We start from the raw sequence: 18577 nt of genomic DNA on the forward strand, positions 1-18577 counted from the left end.
TTATTACCAGTGATATTTTTATAAATGATAAATTTCAACATGATTAGAAAATTGAGGTCATAACTATTTAACATTATATTATATTTTATTTCAATGTCTACAGTCTACATTCCACCTCATCAAGTGCTTTCCAGACTCACAAGGCGAAGTTATTTTCCCCCATTGCCCTTCCTTCCTTCCTTCTTTCCTTCCTCCCTCCCTGCCTCCCTCCCTCCCTTCCTTTATTCATTAGTTAATTCACTCATTCGACAAGCCTAATAAGGCTTGTTTTGAATGTCTATTATGACATTTTATTGAGTGCCTAATATGGGACAGGCACTGTGCAAGTTACACAGAGAAAACAAAAATCACAATGCATTTCCTGTCTTTAAAAAGCTTATAATCTAAAAAGAAGTATACAAGTAATCATTGATTTCAACAGACTGTTGGTGCCAGTAACAGTACAAGTATGGAGGTAAACACAGAGTACGAGAGTTCAAAGCAGACAGAACAAAGTGAAGAAATGGTTTCTCCAAGAATTTTCCTTCAATTTTCCAAGTTGAAGTTTAAAATGAGAGGATTCAGCCAGACAACAGTAGGATTGAGAAGATAAGCTGAGTTAAACACTGACATCATAATCAGAGGGAACAGTATTTATGAAAAGCTGGAAGAAGGAAACCCATGGCACATTCTGGTGTCTTGCAGTTTGTCCAGTAGCTAGAGAATAGTTAGAGAGAAAGAGGCAGCAAGAGAGAAGTTGGAGGTTGAAAACAAGGGCAGATTCCAAAGAGACTTGTATTACTACCTATTTAAGATCAGTTTCTTCCAACTTACTCATCCCAACTCATCCCCTCTGACACTTCAGCCCAGTGTGTTTTAGTTTAGTGATTTTCAGCCTTGCCTATTTCTGGATTCTTCTACATTGCCTATGCAGTGATGTAAGTCACTCCCATCTTAACTCAGGTGCATACCCCCTACATTGCATAAATAAAAACAAAATACAAAAATTTTCTGGGAAAGAAAATTTTGAGAAATTCCAATCCAGCTCACTAAAGCTTGTAAAAGATACACTTTAGTAACAAGAAAAAAAACAATGCCAATTAGAAATGTCTGATAAAAAGAAAGAGCCGTGTGTTAAACTGGGAGTGAATATTATCAAACATTTATTGTGTAAATTAATAAGAAATTATCTTAATACAGGAATTATTAAATAAGAGGCATAACATGATAGAAAACAGAATATATGTCAGGAAAGTACATATGGTCCTTAAACTGTTCAAAAAGAATTTAATGATGTCAACTTCACATCTGTAAGTGAAATATGCATTCCAAAGATTCTAAAAATTTATAGCCCCAAAACATATAAATAAAACACATCTTAAGAAAATAATCAATTAGAAACAATCTAAACTTAGTTTCATCTAAAATATGGCTTCAAATTATGTAAAGCAAAACTATGGATAGAAAAAAATGAAAATAAAGAAATACACTATCATACTGAGATATATTTTAATACAGCTTTCATAGCAATTGATGCATTAGTCAGAAAATAAATCAGAAATATAAAAGAGTTAAATAACCCAATTATCACGGTTCACAAAATGAACCTATGTAGAACTGCACTCCATTATCAGAGAAAGCATTTTTCCAAAATCAAAAATTTGCACAATTTACCTATATAGTATGAAATAAATTAAGCCTTAACAAAATATAAATAATATCTACCATATATACTACCTTTATGAACAAATCAGAATTACATTAAAAATCAATTCAAAATAAATAACTTTAACATTTAGTGCAGTTAGAAGGGTTAATCTGTCTGACTGATCACAGGCTGACTTTTCAGAGAGAGTCTGCCTTTGACGAAGTTCCAAGAAATTAAGGTCCAATTTAGTAGAACTACCCAAATAAATGGAGAGATAGATCATGTTTATGTTTAAGGACCCCATCATAAAGATTTCATTTCTCCATCATATAATACATAAATGAATGAGACTCCAATCATAATTCCAATAAAATTTCTGAAGGAAATGAACAAGAAAATGCTGAAATTTAATGGAAGCACAAAGGTCAAGAATAGCCTAAAACTCATAAAGAACTGTAAGACTGGGGGATTCATCATAATAGATAATCAAAGCTCATAATAGAAGTTTATTAATGTAGACATTAGGCATGGAGATAAACATGTTAAGCAGAGCAAACAAATTAAAAAGAGAATGGAAAAAGAGATCCACACAAAACAAATAAGGAAGCCCCATATGTGAGAGATGATTCTAAATATTAATATATAAGTAAATACAGTAAGTTATAACAATTTGCTTTCTATATAAGAAAAAATGTAATTGGAACCTCACTTCACACCATACCAATATATGAATTTCAAACTGATTATGCTTCATATCTGGCAAGTAAAATATGCAAGTAAAATATGCATTCCTAAAATTCTGCAGATAGTTTATTTCTTCTAAACTTGTAAATAAAAGATAGAATGAGTAAAAACTCAACTTTGAAAATTTTGAACATATTTAATCTAAAAGCATTATGTAAACATGAAAAGCAAAATTTCAAGCCATTTAGAATAAAATACCAAAGAATATTTTTTGACTCAAAGGCATAAAAAATTTATTTTAAAAGTTCAGGAAAGCAGAGCTCAAAGGAAAATATTTATAAATCTCACTACATTAAAACTGAAGTTTCTCTTCATCAGAAGTTACCATAAAGAAACAAAAGAAGATTGGGTGAAAATATTTTTAACATGTAACTTTAAAATATTTAGAATCTGTAACATAAAAAAAATTCTTACAAATCAATTAAAAAAAAACATCGCTCAATGTATAGGGTTAAAACCATGAGCAGGTTTTTCAAGAAAAGGAAATACAAATGACCCTCCCCCCAAAAAGCCATTAAATATATGCTCAGTCTCACTCTTAATTATAGATTAATTTAAAAAGCCATAATGAAAACATAATTCAAGAGCCTTATAATAGAAACTGGCAAAAAACCCATTCTTAACTCTAGGTAGGAATGCAAATTGGTACAGGAATGTGTATATTATTGTCTTTTACTGAACTATTATTTCTTTTCACCATTTTATTATTTCATTTTACTAGTGTTTCCTTTTACTAAAGTGAATGAGATGCAACAGGAGAGGAAGGCAGAAAAGATGAGTCATAAGGGAAGATCAGTGAGACACCAAGTGTGAGAGGACTCAGCTCACCATTCCTGAAGGGAACCACCAGGCAGGGGATGCAGGTAGCTTCTAAAAGCTGAGAATGATCCCAGGCTGACAGCCACCAAGGAAACAAGGACCTCAGTTCTAAAACCACAGGAAGTGAATTTTGCCAAAACTGAATGAGCCTGAAAGCCGATTCATCCTGGAGTCTTTAGAAAGAAATGCAGGGCTGATGACACCTTGATTTCAATCAGGAACGATCTGGAGCAGAGGAACTAGCTGAGCTATGACCTGGAGAAACTTTATGATAACTGGGTACTGTCTTAAGCTGCTAAATTTCTGGTAATAGGCAACAGAAAACCGATATAGAAAGAAACTGGCTAACTGTCATTTAATTATTAACAGAGAGTAAGTTCAGATAGCCATGGCACAAAGCTAATGTCAGTATTTTTTAAAATTTTAATTAGAAAACTCACCGTTTTTGATAAAGCAGCTAATTCATTTCTTGATGACCTTGTTTCCTTCAATACTTCAGTCACTGCCTCTTCATTCTCCTCAATATTAACATCTTGTATTGATGTACAGTAGAAATTAAACAGGCTGTTAAGTTTATCTATCTCTTTCCTAAGAGAAAAAACAGTTGATTTTATCCACACTGAAGGGTAAATTATATTTTAACTTATAGCTGAATTAGCTTCTGATTTAACCATGTAGATCAATGCAATTTATCTGTTCCTAAAATTTTTCCCATCCCAAAGAAACTCCTGAAAAGTACTACTTAGATATAAAAAGTAAGTAGTGAGAAAAACTTCAATTTGTTTCTGATGGAAAGGAACTGAGAGAAAAGTGATTTGTAAATTATTTAAAATAAACCACCTTTTGATTTGGTTCCAGGTGAGAGACCTAAGCACCTTTGATTCAGAGGTTGGGTAGTACAGGGATGGAAAGGAACGAAAAACAAGAAAAAGGAAAACAATAAGAGACGAGAAGAAGCTGTAGAAGTGGAAAGATCATACATTACTAAAGCTCTGGTGTACTGTCTTATCTCCCTCACAGTTTCAGACCTAAAAAGCGGTAAACTACAGCTTAGGAAGACAAGGGGCCTATTTAAGAGAAGTAGTTGCCAAGGGGATCTTTTTCCTATGTGACATGTCACAGAAAAGACCAGTGCTAATCTGTAAAGCTACATAATCCTTTATCTTATCTGGTAGGTAGAAAACATGTTCCAAATATAAAAGTCACTTTAAAGCATGGTCTTAGAGTTTAATATATGAAAAAAGTACAGTGAGAAAATGACAAAAGTATAATTTGCATAAAATATTAGCAAGTAATACAGATAAGCCCAATTTTTTAAGACACCATAAACAAAATAATAGAGTGGGAGATTTATCTGAAACCCATATAAGAGATCAAAGATTAAATCATTTGTGTGTAATAAAATCCTACAATGCAATATGGAATGGAAAACTTACCCAAGAGACAAACGAGCAGAGAAGATAAACAAGAATTCACAAGAAAATAAATGCCAATGGCCAATAAATATATGATGTGTTTACTGAATTTGCCCAGGCTATGTTATCATGCATAAGCCTGATTTTAGGAGTAGAGTCAAAGGGAACTGAAAGATATAACTGAAACTGAAAGATATAATCTCACAATATAAATGAAAATTAAAGCAACAAACAAATAGGCAAGAAGCTTCTCCTTTACCCTTCCATATCTGGAGAGTACAGGCTTCCTATCAGAATTCTAGAAGCCAGATCAATAATGAGAGATTGGGAGCCTGAGCATTTAAAATGCACATATTTGGTTAAATTTCCTCCTTATGAAGTTAATTTTTCTCCTCTCAGTGGTATCCATTTCCCCAGTCCAGATATTAAACTAGATTTTGACTAAGGAGTGAGCAATTGCCCAGTGTCATGGGATGCAGGAGCTAAGTATTATTTTAGTTATCTCCTCATCCCTATTTCCTGAAGCATCAACTGCTGCCACCAATTCCTCAGCCTTCTAAGAAGTTTTCAGTGTAAAACTTTGTTACTAGGTTTGCCCCCACTGGTACTTTAGATTTCATCATTCTTGTATCTGCTAAATCAGAATAAATTTAGAAGAATAAAATGGGAAGAATCATTTTACCTGTTAAGAATTACTATAAAGTAGAGCAATCAAGACACCAAAGAATATATGCTGTGTGTTTCCATTTATATGGAATTCAAGAACAGACCAAACTAACCATGGTGATAGAAGTCAGAATGGAGATGACCTTTTTAGGAGAATGGTATGGACTGAGAAGGAGAACAAGAAAAAACTTCTAGTATGCTGGAAACTTTTTATATCTTAACCTGGGGCATGGTGACATGAGTGTATATACATATACATAAAAAATCATAAATCTATACATTTGATAGCACACATAATCATGTTTCTATATGTCTGTTAATTCTTAAGAAATAGTGAAGGAGAATTAGAGATATCTTTAAAATTTTATTTAATAAAGCATTTATGACTCCACTGATGCTTATAAAAGAACTTCTGGAAAATATACTTAAATGAGAAGAAAATTAACGAGTAAGTTATATGGTGTAACAAATAATAACGAGTAATGAAAGTAATAATAATATGCCTTTGGGTCTATCTAAATATTAATTATAAAAATCACCACCTAATTCTTATATTCAAAATTGAGAAGGAAAATTTTTAGAAAATGGTACAAGATGGATAATGTTGTATTTGTAATTAATATGGACAAACATGTGTTTGTGCCAAATAGATCCATGAAAAAATTCTCTTCTGTCATCAAGAAAAAGAGAGGGCCCCCTTCCCCCCACACACAAAAAAGAAATGAACAACGAGAAGTTACAACTGATACCACAGAAATACAAAAGATCATAACAGACTACTATGAACAACTATATTCCAATAAAATGGACAACCTAGAAGAAATGGACAAATTCTTAGAAATGTACAATCACACAAGACTGAACCAGGAAGAAATACAAAATATGAACAGACCAATTACCAGTAATGAAATTGAATCAGTAATTTAAAAACTCTCAGTGAACAAAAGTCCAGGACCAGGTGGCTTCACAGGTGAATTCTATCAAATATTTAGAGAAGAGTTAACACCTATCCTCAAACTATTCCAAAAAACTGCAGAGGAAGGAACATTTCTGAACTCATTCCACAAGGCCAGCAACACCCTGTTACCAAAACCAGACTGAAATATCGCAAAAAAAGAAAATTACAGGTCAATATAACTGATGGACACAGATCCAAAAATCCTCAACAAAATATTAGCAAATGGAACCCAAAGAAACATTTAAAGTATCAAACACTATGATCAAGTGGAATTTATCCCAGGGATACAAGGATTTTTCAATATCCACAAATTAGTTAATGTGAATAAAAAGCATAGGATCATCTCAATAGATGCAGAAAAAGCTTTTGACAAAATTCAACATCCATTTTTGATAAAAACTCTTAAAGTGGGAATAGAGGGAATATACCTCAACATAATAAAGGCCATATATGACAAACCCATAGATAACATCATACTGATTGGTGAAAAGCTGAAAACACTTCCTCTAAGATAGGAACAAAGCAAGGTTGCCCACTCTGGTCAATTTTATTCATCATAGTCTTGGAAGTCCTAACCATAGCATCAGACAAGAAAAAGAAATTTTTAAAAATCCAAATTGGAGGGCTTCCCTGGTGGTGCAGTGATTGAGAGTCCGCCTGACGATGCAGGGGACAGGGGTTCATGCCCCGGTCCGGGAAGATCCCACATGCTGCGGAGCGGCTGGGCCTGTGAGCCATGGCTGCTGAGCCTGTGCATCCAGAGCCTGTGCTCCGCAACGGGAGAGGCCACAACAGTGAGAGGCCCACGTACCGCAAAAAAAAAAAAAAAAAATCCAAATTGGAAAGGAAGAAGTAATATTGCCGCTGTTTGTAGGTAACATGATAGCAGTCATAGAAAATCCTAAAGACACCACCAGAAAGCTACTAGAGCTCATCAATGAATTCAGTAAAGTTGCAGGATACAAAATTAATATCCAGAAATCTGTTGCATTTCTCTACATTAACAAACTATCAGAAAGTAAAATTAAGGAAACAGTCCCATTTGCTATTTCATCAAAAAGAATAAAATACCTAGGAATAAACCTACCTAAGGAGGTAAAAGACAGGTGCTCAGAAAACTATAAGATGCTGATGAAAGAAATTGAAAACTACACAAATAGATGGAAAGATATACTGTGTTCTTGGATTGTAAAAATTAATATTGTAAAAATGACCATACTACCAAAAGCAATCTACAGATTCAATGAAATCCCTATCAAAAGACCAACGGCTTTTTTCACAGAACTAGAACAAATAATTTTATAATGTTTAGGGAAACACAAAAGACTGCAAATAATTAAAACAACCTTGAGAAAGAAGAACAAAGCTGGAGGGATCACGCTCCTTCATTTCAGACTATACGGCAAAGCTACAGTATCAAAACAGTATGGTACTGGCACAAGAACTGGTACATAGATCAATGAAACAGAACAAAGAGCCCAGACATAAGCTCACACACTTATGGTCAATTAATCTATGACAAAGGAGGCAAGATGTATAATGGAGAAAAGACAGTCTCTTCAACAAGTGGTGCTGGGAAAACTAGAGAGTTACATGTAAAAGAATATTAGAACATTTTCTCACACCATATACAAAAATAAACTCAAAACGGTTTAAAGACATAAATGTAAGACCAGAAACCATAAAATTCCTAGGAGAAAACATAGGCTGAACACTCTGTGACATAAATCATAGCAATATTTTTTTGGATCTGTCTCCTAAAGCAAGGGAAATAAAATCAAAAACAAACAAATGGAACTTAAATTTTGCACAGCAAATGAAACCATCAACAAAACAAAAACACAACCTACTGAATGGGAGAAAATACTTCTTAATGACATGATTGATAAGGGGTTAATATGCAAAATATATAAACAGCTCATACAACTCAACATCAAAAAACAAGTAACACAATCATAAAATGGGCAGAAGACCTGAACAGACATTTTTCCAAAGAAGACATACAAAAGGCCAACAGCCACATTAAAAACTGCTCAACATCATTAATCATCAGATAAATGTAAACTAAAACCACAACGAGCTATCACGTTACACCTGTCAGAATGGCTATCATCAAAAAGAACACACACAAAAAAAACAAATTTTGGAAAGGATGTGGAGAAAAGGGATCCCTCCTACACTGTTGGAGGGACTGTAAATTGGTGCAGCCGCTGTGGAAAACAGTATGGCAGTTTCGCAGAAAACTAAAAATAGAATTACCATATGACCCAGCAATTCTACTCCTGGGTATATATCTGAAAAATACAAAAACTCTAATTGGAAAATATACATGCACCCCAATATACATAGCAGGATTATTTACAATTACCAAGATATGAAAGCAACCTAAGTTCCATCAGTAGAATGAATGGATAAAGAAGATATGCCAGGGCTTCCCTGGTGGTGCAGTGGTTGAGAGTCCGCCTGTAGATGCAGGGGACAGGGGTTCGTGCCCTGGTCCGGGAAGATCCAACATGCCGTGGAGCGGCTAGGCCCGTGAGCCATGGCTGCTGAGCCTGCGCATCCGGAGCCTGTGCTCCTCAACGGGAGAGGCCACAACAGTGAGAGGCTCACGCACCGCAAAAAAAAAAAAGAAAAAAAAAAGATATGGCTTGCATACACACATATATATATATATATGTAAAATGGAATATTACCCAGCCATAAAAAAGAATACATTTTTGAGCAGAAGCAAGAATAATGACAATCTTTCTTCCTGTGGAACAAAAACCACATTTACATAAAAATAGACAAGATGAAAAGGCAGAAGGCTATATACCAGATGAAGGAACAAGATTAAAACCCCAGAAAAACAACCAAATGAAGTGGAGATAGGCAGCCTTCCAGAAAAAGAATTCTGAATAATGATAGTGAAGATGATCCAGGACCTCGGAAAAAGAATGGAGAAAAAGATCGAGAAGATCCTAGAAGTGTTTAACAAAGATCTAGAAGAATTAAAGAACAAACAGAGATGAACAATAACTAAAATGAAAAATACACTAGAAGGAATCAATAGCAGAATAACTGAGGCAGAAGAACGGATAAGTAACCTGGACAACAGAATGGTGGAATTCACTGCTGCGGAGGAGAATAAAGAAAAAAGAATGAAAGCAGCCTAAGACACCTCTGGGACAACATTAAACGCAAGAACATTTGCATTATAGGGGTGCCAGAAGGAGAAGAGAGAAAGAACCAGAGAAAATATTTGAAGAGAGGATACTCAAAAAATTCCCTAACATGGGAAAGGAAATAGCAACCCAAGTCCAGGAAGCGCAGACAGTTCCATACAGGATAAACCCAAGGAGAAACAGGCTGAGACACATAGTAATCAAATTGGCAAAAATTAAAAATTATTGAAAGCAGCAAGGGAAAAACGACAAATAACATACAAGGGAACTCCAATAAGGTTAACAGCTGATTTCTCAGCCGAAACTCTACAAGCCAGAAGGGAGTGGCATGATATACTTAAAGTGATGAAAGGGAAGAACCTACAACCAAGAGTACTCTACCCAGCAAGGGTGTCATTCAGATTTGACAGAGAAATCAAAAGCTTTACAGATAAGCAAAATCTAAGAGAATTCAGCACCACCAAACTGGCTCTACAACAAATGCTAAAGGAACTTCTCTAAGTGGGAAAAACAAGAGAAGAAAAGGACCTACAAAAACAAACCCAAAACAATTAAGAAAATGGTCACAGGAACATACATATTGATAATTACCTTAAACGTGAATGGATTAAATGCTCCAACCAAAAGACACAGGCTTGCTGAATGGATACAAAAACAAGACCCATATATATGCTGTCGACAAGAGACCCACTTCAGACTTAGGGACACATACAGACTGAAAGTGAGGGGATAGAAAAAGATATTCCACGCAAATGGAAATCAAAAGAAAGCTGGAGTAGCAATACTCATATCTGATAAAAGACTTTAAACAATGTTACAAGGGATGAGGGAGGACACTACATAATGATCAAGGGATCAATCCAAGAAGAAGATGTAACAATTATAAATATATATGCACCCAACATAGGAGCACCTCAATACATAAGGCAACTGTAACAGCTATAAAAGAGGAAATCAACAGTAACACAATAATAGTGGGGGACTTTAACACCTCACTTACATCAATGGACAGATCATCCAAACAGAAAATTAATATGGAAACACAAGTGTTAAGTGACATAATAGATCAGATAGATTTAATTGATATTTATAGGACATTCCATCCAAAAACAGCAGATTACACTTTCTTCTCAAGTGTGCATGGAACATTCTCCAGGACAGATCATATCTTGGGTCACAAATCAAGCCTCAGTAAATTTAAGAAAATTGAAATCATATCAAGTATCTTTTCTGACTGCAACACTATGAGATTAGAAATCAGTTACAGAGAAAAAACGTAAAAAACACAAACACATGGAGGCTAAACAATACACTACTAAAAAACCAAGAGATCACTGAAGAAATCAAAGAGGGAATCAAAAAATACCTAGAGACAAAGGATAATGAAAACACGATGATCCAAAAACTATGGGATGCGGCAAAAGCAATTCTAAGAGGGAAGTTTATAGCTATACAAGCCTACCTCAAGAAACAAGAAAAATTTGAAATAAAAAAACCTAACCTTACACTTAAAGGAACTAGAGAAAGAAGAACAAACAAAACCCAAAATTATCAGAAGGAAAGAAATCATAAAGATCAGAGCAGAAATAAATGAAATCGAAACAAAGAAAACAATAGCAAAGATCAATAAAACTAAAAGCTGGTTCTTTGAGAAGATAAACAAAATTGATAAACCATTAGCCAGACTCATCAAGAAAAAGAGGGAGAGGACTCAAATCAATAAAATTAGAAATGAAAAAGGAGAAGTTAAAACAGACACCACAGAAACACAAAGCATCCTAAGAGACTACTACAAGCAACTCTATGCCAATAAAATGGACAACCTGGAAGAAATGGACAAATTCTTAGAAAGATCTAACCTTCCAAGACTGAACCAGGAAGAAATAGAAAATATGAACATACCAATCACAAGTAATGGAATTGAAACTGTGACTAAAAATCTTCCAACAAACAAAAGTCCAGGACCAGATGGGTTCACAGATGAATTCTATCAAACATTTAGAGAAGAGCTAACACCAATCCTTCTCAAACTCTTTCAAAAAATTGCAGAGGAAGGAACAGTCCCAAACTCATTCTATGAGGCCACCATCACCCTGATACCAAAACTAGACAAAGATACTACAAAAAAAAAATTACAGACAAATATCACTGATGAATATAGATGCAAAAATCCTCAACAAAATACTAGCAAACAGAATCCAAACAACAAATTAAAAGGATCATACACCATGATCAAGTGGGATTTATCTCAGGGATGCAAGGATTCTTCAATAAATGGAAATTGATCAATGTGATGCACCATATTAACAAATTGAAGAAGAAAAACCATATGATCTTCTCAATAGATGCAGAAAAAGCTTCTGACAAAATTCAACACTGATTTATGATAAAAACTATGCACAAAGTGGGCATAGAGGGAAACTACCTCAACATAATAAAGGCCATATATGACAAGCCCACAGCAAACATCATTCTCAATGGTGAAAAACTGAAACCATTTTCTCTAACATCAGGAACAAGGCAAGGAAGTCCACTCTCACCACTATTATTCAACATAGCTCTGGAAGTCCTAGCCACAGCAATCAGAGAAGGAAAAGAAATAAAAGGAATACACACTGGAAAAGATGAAGTAAAACCATCACTGTTTGCAGATGACACGATACTATATAGAGAGAATACTAAAGATGCCACCAGAAAACTACTAGAGCTAATCAATGAATTTGGTAAAGTTGCAGGATACAAAATTAATGTACAGAAAGCTCTTGCATTCCTATACACTAATGATGAAAAATCTGAAAGAGAAATTAAGGAAACACTCCCATTTACCATTGCAACAAAAAGAATAAAATACCTAGGAATAAGCCTACCTAGGGAGACAAAAGACCTGTATGCAGAAAACTATAAGACACTGATGAAAGAAATTAAAGATGATACCAAGAGATGGAGAGATATACCATGTTCTTGGCTTGGAAGAATCAACATTGTGAAAATGACTATACTATCCAGAGCAATCTACAGATTCAATGCAAGCCCTATCAAATTACCAATGGCATTTTTACAGAACTAGAACAAAAAAATCCTAAAATTTGTATGGAGATACAAAAGACCCCAAATAGCCAATGAAGTCTTGAGGTAAAAAAAATGGAGCCGGAGGAATGAGACTCCCTGACTTCAGACTAGACTACAAAGCTACAGTAATCAAGACAATATGTTACTGGCAAAAAAACAGAAATATAGATCAATGGAACAAGATAGAAAGCCCAGAGATAAACCCACACACCTAAGGTCAACTAATCTATGACAAAGGAGGCAAGGATATACAATGGAGAAAAGACAGTCTCTTCAATAAGTAGTGCTGGGAAAACTGGACAGTGATATGTAAAAGAATGAAATTAGAACACTCCCTAACACCATACACAAAAATAAACACAAAATGTATTAGAGACCTAAATGTAAGACTGGAAACTATAAAACTCTTAGAGGAAAACATAGGAAGAACACTCTTTGACATAAATCACAGCAAGATCTTTTTTGATCCATTTCCTAGAGTAATGGAAATAAAAAAAAAATTAACAAATGGGATCTAATGAAACTTAAAAGCTTTTGCACAGCAAAGGAAACCATAAACAAGACCAAAAGACAACCCTCAGAATGGGAGAAAATATTTGTAAATGAATCAGCGGACAAAGGATTAATCTCCAATATATATAAACAGCTCATGCCGCTGAGTATTAAAAAAACAAACAACCCAATCCAAAAATGGGCAGACCTAAATAGACATTTCTCCAAAGAAGACATACAGATGGCCAAGAAGCGCATGAAAAGCTGCTCAACATCACTAATTATTAGAGAAATGCAAATCAAAACTACAACGAGGCATCACCTCATACCAGTTAGAATGGGCATCATCAGAAAATCTACAAACAACAAGTGCTGGACAGGGTGTGGAGAAAAGGGCACCCTCTTGCACTGTTGGTGGCAATGTAAATTGATACAGCCACTATGGAGAACACTATGGAGGTTCCTTAAAAAACTAGAAACAGAATTACCATATGACCCAGCAATCCCACTACTGGGCATATACCCAGAGAACACCATAATTCAAAAAGACACATGCACCCAAATGTTCACTGCAGCTCTATTTACATAGCCAGGTCATGGAAGCAACCTAAATGCCCACTGACAGACGAATGGATGAAGAAGATGTGGTACATATATACAATGGAATATTACTCAGCCATAAAAAGGAATGAAATTGGGTCATCTGTAGAGACGTGGATGGATCTAGAGACTCTCATACAGAGTGAAGTAAGTCAGAAAGAGAAAAACAAATATCGTATATTAATGCCTATATGTGCAACCTAGAAAAATGGTACAGATGAACTGGTCTGCAGGGCAGAAATAGAGACACAGTTGTAGAGAACAAACGTATGGACACCAAGGGGGAAAGCGGTGGGGGGTGGGGGGGGTGGTGTAATGAATTGGGAGATTGGGATTGACATGTATACACTGATGTGTATAAAATGGATGACTAATAAGAACCTGCTGTATAAAAAAATAAATGAAACTCAAAAATAAAAAAAAAAGAATAAAATCTTATTTGCAACAACGTGGATGGACTTTGAGGGTATTATGCTAAGTGAAATAAGCCAGACAGAGAAAGAAAAATACTGTATGATATAACTTTTATGTGGAATCTAAAAACTAAAACAAACTGATGAATACAACAAAAATGAAGCAGACTTACAGATATAGAGAACAAACTAGTGGTTACCAGTGGGGAGAGGGAAGTGCGGAGGGCACGAAAGCGTTTAGGGGATTAAAGGTACAAACTATTATGTATAAAATAAATAAGCTACGAGGATATATTGTACAACACAGGGAATGTAACCAATATTTTATAACTACAAATGCAGTATAACCTTTAAAATTGTGAACCACTATGTTGTATAACTATAACATATAATATTGTACTTATACTATATCTCAATTAAAAAATAATGTTTAAGCACATGTTGAAATAGACATCAGATGTGAGGAAATATAAATATCTTAATAAGTGCATGTTATCCAGATCACAGGATGATGTACAAACTTTTGCTCTTCATTTTGCTTATATTTACTTGACTCTAGCTCCATAATGAGTATGACTTTTTCTGTACTAAATCACTGATCAGTTTGAATAAATAAAAATTTTATATCACACAGAAACATGAAGAATTTGAAACCAACAAGAGGAAGTAGAAGAATATCATAAAATATAAATACATCAGAAATGTAATAAAAAGTCAATTAATAATATGCAAAATATAATTAATCTATATATATTTAAAATGTTACATTTTACTAGAAATCAAAAAAAATGAGTGTAATTAATTAGATGCTATGCTTATAATTAATACAAGGCTATATAATTTGTTTTTTATAATATCCCATGCTGGAATCTTTTTTCAAAGAGTCACTTTTTCACATAGTTAGCAGGGATATATACTGTTATAGCATAGCCACAGGCAATTTGGCAACATGTATCAAGGGCTTTAAAATGACACAGAAAAATACTGCTTTAGGAATTTATACACAATTAGTTTACATCTGTAAAAGACATTTTAATTTATACATAAAGTTGGTAACAAGATAGACGTGGCAATTTAGATTCTTCCCTTTCTCTTTATCTGAATTTCTTATACAGGAATATATATTACATTTTAATTAATATTTTACTTCTAAATAAGTAACATTTGTGAAAAATACTTACTTGTAGGTTTCTATGGTTATTTCATCATCACGAATATCCTTTTCCATGTCTATTTTAGTTTGTTTAGCTTTGAATTTGACTTTTTCAAGATTTTCTACAGCTTCTTCATGTTCTCCATGAACCTGTTTGTAGAGTTCCATTACCTAGAAATAAAAATATGTGTGCTAATATATGCACTTAATGACTAATTAAAATAATCAGACAAGAGAAAGATCACGGAGTTAAAGTAGTTGGTTTTTTTTGTTTTGTTTTGTTCTGTTCTTTTGCTGTACGCAGGCTTCTCACCGCTGTGGCCTCTCCCGTGGTGGAGAACAGGCTCCAGATGCGCAGGCTCAGCGGCCATGTCCCACGGGCCCAGCCGCTCAGCGGCATGTGGAACCCTCCCGAATCAGGGCACGAACCCGTGTCCCCTGCGTCGGCAGGCGGACTCCCAACCACTGCGCCACCAGGGAAGCCCCTAAAGTAGTTTTGATTTAGATTATAAACGTTCTTTATACCAATTTTCTTTCCATATTTAGTCTATTATTTAGCACAGTAGTTTCAGGTTTCTTTTACCCTGAGAGGCATCAATACTAGAGATGTAGAAAAGTTACTGAAGAAAATGACTTTAATATCCCAGTTAACATGACCAAAATAAAATCATTATTATTTTACCTACGAAAACTATGACTTTTTATTGTTCAAATATTGTAGAAAAATCAGAAAACACAGATGAAAAAAGAAAATTTTATAAATTACCTATAATCTTCTCACTCATGAATAACCATTACTATCTTAATGCAAGGGTCCAAAATATTCCATTTTTATTGTTTTCATTAATTATTAGATATCATAAACATACTCCCTTCTCTCTCCCGGTCTCTCTATCAGACTAAAGGGAAAGGGTGGTTGTAGTGGTCATGGTTGGAAGGAACTACAGTTCAGGATGTCCTGTTGGAAAGTTGGAGGGAGAGGAGTAGAACAAGGTACTAAGGAGGGAGCAGTCCTTTACCCAGGGGCCAAGTGGTGGATCTATATGAGGCAGTAGCCTCCTGAAAATAGTAGTAATTTTCATTAATTTTTATTTTATTTCATTGTATTAATTTTATTGTGATAAGAACATTTAACATGATTATCTTTTAACAAAATTTTAAGTGTACAACACAGTAAACTGTAGGCACTATGCTGTACAGCAGATCTCTAGAACTTATTCATCTCGCATAACTAAATCTTTATATCCATTGAAAAATGACTCTCCATTTCCCCTCCCCAAGGCCCTACCAACCACCATTCTACTCTGTGCTTCTATGAGTGTGACTATTATAGATGCCTCATGTAAGTGGAATCATGCAGTATTTATCTGTGACCTGCTTATTTACTTAGCATAATAATGTTCTCCAGGTTCCTCCATGTTGTCACATATGGAAGGCTTCCTTCTTTTTAAAGGCTGAATTATATTCCATTGTATACATATATCACATACATTTTAGAATTAGCTTGTCAAGGTCCACAAAGAAACCTGTTGAGATTTTGTGACTGTATTTAATTTACAGATCAATTTGGAGCGAATGCTACAAAATTTAGCCTTCTAATACATTAACATATTTATCTATGTAGCACTTTTAAATTTCTCTCAGTAATATTCATAGTTTTCTGAATAGGGGCTTTGCAGATTATTTGTTACATTTATTCCTAGATATGTTTTATTTTATGCTCTAACAAATGCTATTTTTAAATAAATATTATTTTCAGATTTGTTGCTGGTATATAATGTATGGATTTTAAAATTTTACCTTTGTATGCAACTGTAATTCATCTGTGGACTTGTCTAGATTTTATGTGTACATAATTACATAGTCTGTGCAGCAAAGGAAATCATCAACAAAACAAAAAGACAACCTACCGAAGATATTTGCAAATCATATAACCAATAAGGGGTTAATATCCAAAATATATAAAGAACTCATACAACTCAACAACAGCAAAAAAACAAACAACTCAATTTTAAAATGAGCAAAGGGGATAAACAACAAGGTCCTACTGTATAGCACAGGGAACTATATTCAATATCCTGTGATAAGCCGTAATGGAAAAGAATATAAAAAAGAATGTATATGTATGTATAACTGAATCACTTTGCTATACACCAGAAATTAACACAGCACTGTAAATCAACTATACTTCAATTTTAAAAAATGGGCAAAGGGGCTGAATCGACTTTTTTTGGGGGAGGGTCCTGCCATCCTGTTTCTTTTTTAAAAATTTTTATTGGGGTATAATTAATTTACAGTGTTGTGTTAGTTTCAGGTGTACAGCAATAGACTTTTTTCCAAAGAAGACATACAGATGGCCAACAGGCACATACATGAAAAGGTATTCAACATCACTAATTATTATGGAAATGAAAATAAAAACCACAATGAGATTTTACCGCATGCCAATTAGAATGGTTATTATCAAAAAAGGAAGAAATAACAAGTGTTGAGAGGATGTGGAGAAACAGGAACCCTTGTGAACTGTTAGTGGGAATGCAGCCACTATGGAAAACAGTATGGAGATTCCTCAGAAAAATTAAGAATAGAACATATGATCCAGCTATTCCACTTCTGGGTATTAATCCAAAGGATATGAATACACTAATTTGAAAATATATATGCACCCCAATGTTCACCTCATCACTATTTACAATAGCCAAGATATGGAACAACCTAAGTGCCCATCAAGGGATGAATGGATGAAGAGATAAAGAGATGTGGTATACACACACACACACACACACACATATCTATAAAATGGATACTACTCAACGGTAAAAAAAGAAAGAAATCTTGCCATTTGTGACAACATGGACCGTCCTTGAGGGTATTATGCTAAGTGAAATAAGTCGGATGAAGAAAGACAAATATCATGTGATTTAACTCATATGTGGAACATAAAAAACAAACAAAAAACTCCAAAATAAGTGAACAAACCAAACCAAACCAAAGAAACATGTAGATACAGAAAACAGAGTAGCAGTTACCAGAAGGGAAGGGGAGGGAGAAGTGGGTAAAGGGGGTCAACTGTATGGTGATGGATGGTTATCGTGTATACAGAAGAAGATATATCATGTTATAAACTTATATAAATATATAACATTTAAGAGAAGGCACAAGTAAATATGAGGAATGTAAAAGGAAAGCACTAGATATTCTATAGACTATAGAAAAGATAAAAGGATACTAAGAAAGTCTTCCAAAAAAATTTGAAATTGTGATGAAATGGACATATTCTTAGAAAACTACAACTAACCAAAATGGACAAAGGAAGAAACAGAATAACTGAACAGTCTTATTGAGGAAATTGAATTTGTAATTAAAAACCTTTCCAAAACAAACAAGAAACAAAACTGGAAAACTTTAGCTAGATGGCTTCAATAGTAAAGGCTAATTAATAATGTTAAGTCTT

General features: G+C 34.2%; 1 protein-coding gene across 1 annotated transcript in view; it reads right to left on the reverse strand.

The window, feature by feature from the left end:
* Positions 1–225: 225 nt before the first annotated feature.
* Positions 226–18577, reverse strand: part of CCDC178 (coiled-coil domain containing 178) — a 70688-nt gene continuing 52336 nt past the window's right edge. Inside the window, exons 7-8 of the mRNA XM_089895062.1 lie at positions 15152–15294; positions 226–3778 (exon numbers count right to left, since the gene is read on the reverse strand). Coding sequence (XP_089751188.1) covers positions 3553–3778; positions 15152–15294 — 369 coding nt within the window. The 3' untranslated portion in view covers positions 226–3552. The remainder of the gene's footprint in view (positions 3779–15151; positions 15295–18577) is intronic.

This window comes from Delphinapterus leucas, chromosome 14, assembly GCF_059928025.1.
Source record: "Delphinapterus leucas isolate spDelLeu-1000000601 "Yukka" chromosome 14, BTC_Dleu_Yukka2, whole genome shotgun sequence".
Lineage (NCBI taxonomy): Eukaryota > Metazoa > Chordata > Mammalia > Artiodactyla > Monodontidae > Delphinapterus > Delphinapterus leucas.